Consider the following 9,381-nt stretch of genomic DNA (forward strand, 5'->3'; position numbering starts at 1 on the left):
GTAGATGTTTTAGATTCGACTTGTGTTAAGAAAGGCAGAGGTAGACCTCGGAAGACTTAGGCTTATTGTATAAAAAATGATCTTAATTTACTTAAACTAAATGAAAATATGACACTAAATAGGACGTAATGGAGAAAAAGGATTCATGTAGCCGACCCCACGTAGTGGGATTAAGGCTTTGTTGTTATTGTTGTTGTTGACATGTTTATGACATTGGTAGTATTTCTAATTTTCATTTTTTTTCCATTCATCTGTTTCTTCTTTAATTCTTTTTGTTAAAAATTTAGGCGGCGCTACACTTAGTCTTATTTCACGACGTGGAAAGGAAAATGTATGCATATTACTGAGTTCACAACATTTTATCATTTGCAAACACTCTCTTGCTTGTGCGTATACATGTATGGTTATGTGAAGGAGTAAGGTTGGATCTGAGAAAGTTGTTTTGAAAATGAACAACAGTACAGATTGCAAGGAGAGATTAGAATTGTGGTTGGTTTTGAGAAGTTTCACTGACTCAGTAGAGAAAGGACATAACTTAGTTATACTATGGTTGAAACTTGAATATGAACATTCAGCAGTTATAAAGAGAAATGAGTACCTTGGAGTTAATAACGATTTGAAAGAAGTCTGATGATCAACTTTTGATTTGAGGCAATAATTGGTCCCATAATCTTAACTAGAAGACATAATAGGTCCCAGTTACTCGATCATTATTAATGTCTCAAACATGTGTGCACATTCATTTTTTTCTGTTCTTAATGTTTTTTTGTCTTAATTGCGTTTTCAGGACTGGGGCAATGTTTTATCTTTCTTTAAACAAGCCATCATACCATACTGGGAACAGTTTGCATCAAATCTATTTCAAGGTCAGAATTATATCCTTTCACAACTTATCTGGCTGAAGTTATATTTTTCATTTAACCATATTTGGAACTTGTTATCCATTTTTTTTGTAGGGAGAACTGCTTCTTGTGAAGTTTTTTTTCAAGAAAATGGATCACAGAGAGAAGGTAGGGAACTTCTCATTTGATAAGAGAAGATCTTGGTGCTTCATTTACAATGATAGGTTCCAATTTTGTTTTTAAATATCATGTCTATTCCATAGCACAAGTAACTAATTTCCTTCTTGAATTGTTTCATAATGCAATTTTCATTTTGCTGACAAAAGTGAAAATCCTCTTGCTTGCTTACATAATTGAAATATTTGTTATGCTTTTCAAGGGATTAGTTTTTGCAGATATGCTCCTTGAAGGTATCACAAAGAACTTTGAACTTCTCATTTGATAAGAGAAGATCTTGGTGCTTCATTTACAACCATAGGTTCCAATTTTGTGTTAGATATATTGTGTATTCGAGAGCACAAGTAACTAATTTCCTTCTTGAATTGTTTCATAATGCAATTTTCAGTTTGCTAACAAAAGTGAAAAACCACCTGCTTGCTTACATAATTTAAATATTTGTTATGCTTTTCAAGAGATTAGTTTTTGCAGATATTGGATTAGTTTTTGCAGATATGCTCCTTGAAGGTATCACAAAGAACTTTGAACTTCTCATTTGATAAGAGAAGGTCTTGGTGCTTCATTTACAACCATAGGTTCCAATTTTGTTTTTAGATATCATGACTATTCCATAGCACAACTAATTTCCTTCTTGAATTGTTTCATAATGTAATTTTCATTTTGCTGACAAAAGTGAAAAACCACCAGCTTGCTTACATAATTGAAATATTTGTTATGCTTTTCAAAGATTAGTTTTTGCAGATATGCTCCTTTAAGGTATCACAAAGAACTTTGAACTTCTCATTTGATAAGAGAAGATCTTGGTGCTTCATTTACAACCATAGGTTCCAATTTTGTGTTAGATATATTGTGTATTCGAGAGCACAAGTAACTAATTTCCTTCTTGAATTGTTTCATAATGCAATTTTCAGTTTGCTAACAAAAGTGAAAAACCACCTGCTTGCTTACATAATTGAAATATTTGTTATGCTTTTCAAGAGATTAGTTTTTGCAGATATTTTCCTTGAAGGTAGCACAAAGAACTTTGAGCTCAGATTTGCTAAAAAAAGTTTTAATTTTTTTGTCAAGGTTCAGTTTTCCATAAACAAGTTAGCAACTCATTGGATACATTTTCTGGTGATGCAAGCAATTATCAGAGGCTCAATCGATTATGTGATGATAAAGCAGATTGTGTTTCATTTTCTAAGACACGTCACAGTGAGGATGATCTTGTTGAGGTGTCTAACAACTTTTGCCTAGATGAAGGTCACACTTTCCAGGGTAAAACTTATATGCAAAAGGCGGACGACCTTTATGAATCTCTCCTAGCTTGCGATAGTGATGGTAAAGTTTTGACTCTCATGGAAAATGAGAGATTTAACTCAGCATGCTGCTCAGCAAGCTTTGGGTTTGATGAACATCATGATTTTTTGAAGGAACCAATTTCTAAGAAAGAAGAATGCACTACAGATGAAAATTTGTATAACAATTTCTTACATAGCAGCGACAATCTTATTTTCAAAAGGAATATCAGGAAATCTTTTCTTCAAGAAAGAAGCAACTCACAACCTCCTGTGATTAGTGTTATTAGAAAATGCCAGAAGTGGCCACAACAGGTTACATCTAGCTTTGAAATTAGTCCTTTTTTCTGCGACCGTGCATGCTCTGAGGAGACCAGCCTTAGCCATCGAAAAGTTGCAGAATATGTAGACGACGCGGACTCCAAATTGGGGTTATCACATTTTGGTTTTATAGATTCGTGGATTGCTAGGACACCACTAAGGCATAATGATGTTACGTCTGATTCTGCTTTGATAGAGAATCACTTAAACATGCAAGCTGCTAATTATAAGCATTTTGTCATTGAAGAGATGAACGCTGAATTTCCTGATACTGCTTTGAGTGAATCCCGTGATGTTCTGCCTGACTTAAACTTTACGGGCAGGAAGGCAGCTGTCCTTAGTAAAGAAACCGGCTGTTTGCTGTTTGAATCTTCAAGCGTTAGAGATGCAGACATTTATAGCACTAGCCTTCATAATTTTGCCATGCAAAATTCTCATGATGAAACTGTTGAAAGCCCCACCCAGAAGAAGGAATTTCAAAATTCTTTATTTTCTCAGGTTCATGAGTTAAGATTAAGTAGAAGTTATTCTGCTCCACCGTTTTACAAAGGCAAGAAGAAGTTTCCCATCTTAAATTGTCTTCCAAAAGATAATGCCAGAGAAAATTCTAAAATGGAGTTATCTGGTTGTATTGATGCGCCAGGTTTATTTTAATTGATTTATTATTCTCTTCTTCCATATATAGTAATTTTTTTGATCACTGTAGATTATTCCCCAGGATTCAATTGTCAGCTAGAACGTTATAGTGCCTCACAGCCTTGTATGAAGCCAATTACTGAGCATAGACAAGCGTGCTTACGGTAGTTTACAAGTCATTTATGGTTTTTTTTAATTTTATTTGTGATCTAACCATCATTGTTTCTATTACTAGGGAAATCAATTATGAGAAGTCAAGCCGGAGCAACATGATTAAGATGCAGACTTGTGAAGAATTTGATAATGGTAAATGCATTAATGTATCTTGAATCTCTACATTATGAGGTGCATTGTAAGTTAATGAAAAATCTCATTTATTAACTACTTATTGCCATTCCTGTTAATATGTTATAGGTTCTGTCGCTGATGAAATATATTCTGCATCAGTTTCCCTGACAAAATGGCGTACTTGCAGTCTGCAGCCTGCATTTAATCATGTCTACAATTTAGTCTATTTCCATGTAAAATAATTAATTTCAAATTGATTTTTTATTAATGATGTTTTCTTATTTTTCAGGATTGTGTTATGCCACATAAGATTGACGTGCTAGACGTATCTTCCGGGCTTTTACATCTTGCTGGTAGTTCGTTGGTGCCTGCTTCCATAAATAAGGGTTGCTTTGATAACGTAAAAGTTTTACTACAACTGGATCGCAAATTCATTCCAGTAGTCGCAAGTGGAATTCTTCTAATTATTGATCAGGTTCATATTTTTTCATAATTTCAATTATATAATTAGTTTCTTAAATGACAACATAAAATTAGCAATGCTTTCATTGGCGTCTGCTTCCATATGGATTTTCTTAACAATGCAATACAGCTGAATCTTAAATGTGAGAAGAAGATCGATTCAAATTGGAATTTACAGTTCTTTTTGGACAATTTGAATTAAATGCTATACCTTTTGACTTTAGGAATGCTTTTAGCAAATTCCAAAGTATAATTAAAATATCTTTTAACATGTTCACATTATGCATACGTTTTAGTTTATGTAAATTCCTTAGATGAATATTTTAAACACCTTGAAGTGTTTAGATAGAAGTATAAAAAATGGCTATTAATTTCAATTAAAAAATAAAGCACTTTCAAATCAGTGTTCTTTTTTTAGGTCATAATATTACTATTATGGAAAGTATTAAATCTAAAGCTTGTATATTATGAGGCTTGATATTAGGTAACTTAATTTGAGGAGATCTAATTACATGATCTTTTTTTGTATTAGAGAAGTTATTCCTAAACTATAGAGATGAGAATGTATATAAATATGTAGTTTCATGACCCGACCTTGGGCTTGGAGTTAACTAAGACGGGAACAAACAATCAGACGGTGGGAACTAAATCTTCTTTATTCATCTGCAATTTAACAAATGAAAAAACCACTAATCAAATTATATTAATGCAATATGTTTAAAATTTTCTTTTTACTGGTTGCTCGCATTTTTGTAAACATTATCTCTTCCATTGCTCATCGTTAATCACTTTATTAACATAAAAGCTAGTTTAAAATAACAAGAAGCTAAACAGATCAGTGAATACTCATACTCATAAATCACAATAATACAAGAGAAATGAAAGCAATATACTTGCCAGTCAAGCTTTTAATGAATTAATAAAATTTTCTAATGCTATTCAAAGAACTTTACTATATCCCTAGCATATCAATATCATTTTATATCTGTACAACCGACACAGGATTATCATATAAAAATTGTGTCAAATAAGACACACCAACTTTAATATTAATATCCATGTGTACCTTAGTATTCCTTCACTAGTATCATCAATGAGTAATTTCATCATAGTCAGTCATGCACATACAAGAAATCAACATAAACATATTATTCATTGTATTCATCACATTTAATTCAACATAGTATATAAAACATACACCAAATGCATTAAAGTATGTAGCTGCAACTTTTATAACAATATGATTGATAAAGAAAAAAATATCTCAACCAAAATAAAATATGTGCAAGTGTTATTAAATACGAAATTGTTTAGAAGAAACAAATTATTCTTATATATTAAATATATGAGTTCTCATTTTGATGTTGATTAATTTGCTATTTGTTTTGACGTCGACTCTTCTAAAATTGAAAACCTATCATAAACATAGTATATAAATTATTATTTTAATTATTTATTAAATTATTATTATTATGTATAAAATTTTCATATTTTACTTTATGTAATCTCATATAATTAATTTTTTATTTAAGATATATATATAGGAATTAACTTCTCATCATCAGGTTCTTTACTTTATTGAGATCATTCTTGGAGACCCTATGAAGCTAGATCTACCCACTTTCAACATAACCAGACCTTCTGTGACCAGAATTCTTGTGAAAAGAGATATTACTTTACCTGATGTTACTGAAGTTTGGTTGGACATATCTCATAATGAATATTGGCAGCAAATCGTCATGGAGCATAGACCTCCTTATTGTTCTCATTGTAAGATGTTTGGGTATATCCTTTATAAATGCCATAAGCATTATCCTAATTTAAAATCTAAAGAACAAGTGAATAAAGATGAATTTAACCCCACTGCTCTGGACATATTTGTTCCACCTGGAGAGAAAACTACCACAGGACAGGATTTGATGTCTGAATTAATTGCCCTTGTGGACCCTCCCCCTGAAAATACTGTTTCTGCGATTGATGAGAAGCTGGATGACCCTGCGGAGCAAAACCCTATTGAAAACAATATTGAAGGACCTCACCTACACGGACTGATAATCACGAAGAGAACCTTGTAACTCCTCTTCTTCAGGAAGTATCTGGAGTAGAGGCGGGTACAACTGTCGACAATCTTTCTACTGCAACATTACCACCTCATCCGAATAAGTAACAATCCTCGGATGAGGAATGATAGGTCTATACTTCCAGGAGGAAGAAAAAGAATGAAGATATACTTGAACTAAGGATTCTAATGGATGATACTTTGGTTACTTCTAGCAATGATACGCATCTAACCAATTTGTTAGTTGGTTCCCTTCCGAGAGCTAGAGGCTGAGGCAGAACTAAATTGAGTCATCCCGATTGATCTTATATGTACCATTTATTTTTGAGTTTTTACTTTTCTTTTTGTGTGTGTGTTGTACCTTGTGGTTTGGGTGCCTATTGTTGGCCTCACTCATACAACATATCTGTACCCTTTTCTCTTTAATATATTTGCCCTCGGGCTTTTATAGATATATATATATATATATTCAATAAGCATTGCCTTTGTTAACCCTACACCTCGCGACTTCTTCTTTTTCCCAACCACGTAAAATGGATCGCAGAAGTGCTTAGCCCATCGCCTCTTGCACGATGCTTCTTCAATGGTTGGAACAAGAGATTCTCCTTTTCTTCAACTGGTCGCACGACACTGACACTGACATCGACATAGGCACCGCCTCTTCATTGTGTGAAATGGTCTGGCTTGCTCTTTATCGCTTCTCCTTCATTTCAAATCCCTCAAAGCTCGACATTGATACTTCTTCAAACCTCCTCGTCGTCGGCTTTGAGGTCTTCCGCACTATTCGACTTCCAAGTCAGTCTTTCTCACCTCTGCCTCCCTCAAGCGCGTCCTTTTATAGGGCGAAATTAACCTTAGATTTCCTCGACTCCTCGCCTCATCTTCTCTCTTGTTTGACTCTTTTTTTCCTCTTCTTCTCTTTGGGATCCTGACCTTCTCGTATCTTCTCCACCTCTTGATTGACTGCTCGTTTCCACTTCCTTCGGTTTTCCTCATTTCTTCTCCGATTACAAAACAATTGGACGTTACTTGTAACATATAATTTCACTTGAGGAATAAGAAGAAAGGAGGATTTCCCGTCTGGATTTCCCATCACACGGTATCAGAGACTATTGTTCCTTTCAGCATCTTCCCGAGGAATTATTCATCTTCAACTTGTCTTTGATGTTAGCCTCTTTGAATCGTTTGCCTTCGGTCCGGGCTCATTCCCTCCGACTTCGTCTGCTTCGAACGACGTCGTTTGCAAGGCCACGAATGGCTTAGTTTGCGCTCAAAGGCATCATTCCGAGATGACATCATCTGTGTCGTATTCTTCATGCTACTACATCATCATACGTGTCATTCAACTTCATCTGCATGGACTTCGCCTTCGGCTTCATCTTCTTCAGCTTCGACTTTCTTTGGCGTTGGCTTAGTCTGGAGGCAATTCGTCTCCTTTGTCTTTTTGTTCGACTGCACCTGCATCGTTTTTGATTGCACCATTGCTTGCCAACTTCGTCTATCTAGGTCGACTTCCTTTGTTGTTTCGGTCAGCTGCTTAACCTTCTTTCTGTTCGACTTCAATGGTTGCTTCCTTCAGCTTGGCTGCGTCGCTCTCCTTTATCTGTATTATCTGGAGTTAGTCTCACTGTTTGGCTTATCCATACTCAATATCATATTTGGTGATAATTATGATTATGAAACATAAATAGGATATAACAAATTTGGTCTCATCGATGGCTAAAATTACTGATGAAAAATTAAATAATGATGCAGAGCATTTGAATTGCAGAAAAGCAGCAATCCCAATCCCGATAAATTCACTATATTGTGAATTTGGGAAAATCTAGTGACCCGCACCAGTGACCCGCTAAAGTGTTAATCCACAAAACCCATCCGAATTTTTGGCCTGAATTGTCTTCCTTTTTGATTTATTTCCTAATTCGCTTTTTAACTTTTTTGTTTTGTTATTCATAAGTAGGGTTTTTCTTGAGAAACTATTTATTTATTGTTGTTTTTTTTGGTTGGAGGAAGACTTTGACTATTGTTATGTTATTTAGAAATATTTTCTCCTGATTATTTCGATTGAAGTGATGTATAATATATTTCTTTCGGTAGTGTTTATTACCTGATATGATCAACGTGGTGTTCTCTATCGAACGTTTGAAACTACCTTCATCATACAACTTGCAGTCAACTGTTGTTTACAGTAGGAAGACTGCTTTTATCAGTTTTGGTTCGCCGTCTCGTCGTTATATAGACCATAATTTTCAGCCGATAGCCTCCCTGATATCCATGCCATACTGTTTCACGATTTTCCTTGTTTTCAGTCGGGATAGCCACCGATTATCATTTGTCCCCTTCCAAATGTAACCAACCTCCCAAAATTTTATTCCCTTACTATTCCTCTACCTCTTTCCTATTAGACCTGTTTCTCGAAAACCTTTTAGGAGGCATAGATTGGTTTCATTAAATGATATCAATTATTTTTGTTGGAATAAAACTGTGAGACTCTACTTGAAAAGTATTTCTCAAGAGTCATCTAATTGATATTCCTCGACCTACATTGATTCGAGTTCTTATGAGTAGATGAGAGTTGATATTCAGTTTTAGATTTAAATACCGAACTCTATCGTGCTCGATCAATCTGATCATTTTAATCATTGCGATTGTATTTAAAGATGCGATGGAGGGATTGGTGTTTGCATTTTTTGAGAGAATATTTATCGAATTTATGATGTATGCAAGGAGTTCTATCAAGCTATGCAATACAATCAATCACCTAACACATATCACATGCACTTTAAATATGTTTATGAAGAATTGAATGCACTATTGCCCTTTAATATTATTGTCTGGACACAACAAGCTCAAAGTGAACAATTGACTATTATGAGTTTTCTCGTTTGTCTCAACTTGCAGCCTAAAGGTGGAAATCACATATCCTATCTAATCCAGAAGTTCTTACTCTGAGGAAAGCCTATACTAGAGGGTTGCGTACTATTTCGAGTTTTCTAGCTTCATCTGTATAATAACCTAATGCTTTTCTTGCTCATGAAATATAGACATCAACAAATCTCAGTCTCAAGTCGATTATGGAAGTGAAACTCTAAATTATGGAGATTAAGATTATAGGTTAGTTTGCTAGTACTGCCTTAAACCTAGTCATACCTTGAAAATGTGTTGAAAGTTGAAAAAAAAATCAAAAGGGTTTTAGATCAAAGTCAGCTTACATGGTTACTACTAATGAGGCATCTAAAAGTCGAACTCTCGATTTTTACATATGAATATTCTAAATTTATCTAATTTCAGGAAATATCCAAGAATTTTGTAATAA

General features: G+C 34.3%; 1 protein-coding gene across 1 annotated transcript in view; it reads left to right on the forward strand.

Annotated features, from left to right (window-relative positions):
* Positions 1–9,381, forward strand: part of LOC110031496 (DNA mismatch repair protein MLH3-like) — a 108,347-nt gene that overhangs the window by 58,771 nt on the left and 40,195 nt on the right. Inside the window, exons 12-18 of the mRNA XM_020734719.1 lie at positions 788–866; positions 957–1,010; positions 2,088–3,263; positions 3,339–3,420; positions 3,492–3,562; positions 3,671–3,753; positions 3,834–4,019. Of these exons, the coding sequence (XP_020590378.1) occupies positions 788–866; positions 957–1,010; positions 2,088–3,263; positions 3,339–3,420; positions 3,492–3,562; positions 3,671–3,753; positions 3,834–4,019 (1,731 nt within the window). The remainder of the gene's footprint in view (positions 1–787; positions 867–956; positions 1,011–2,087; positions 3,264–3,338; positions 3,421–3,491; positions 3,563–3,670; positions 3,754–3,833; positions 4,020–9,381) is intronic.

Source organism: Phalaenopsis equestris, unplaced genomic scaffold, assembly GCF_001263595.1.
Source record: "Phalaenopsis equestris unplaced genomic scaffold, ASM126359v1 Scaffold000834, whole genome shotgun sequence".
Lineage (NCBI taxonomy): Eukaryota > Viridiplantae > Streptophyta > Magnoliopsida > Asparagales > Orchidaceae > Phalaenopsis > Phalaenopsis equestris.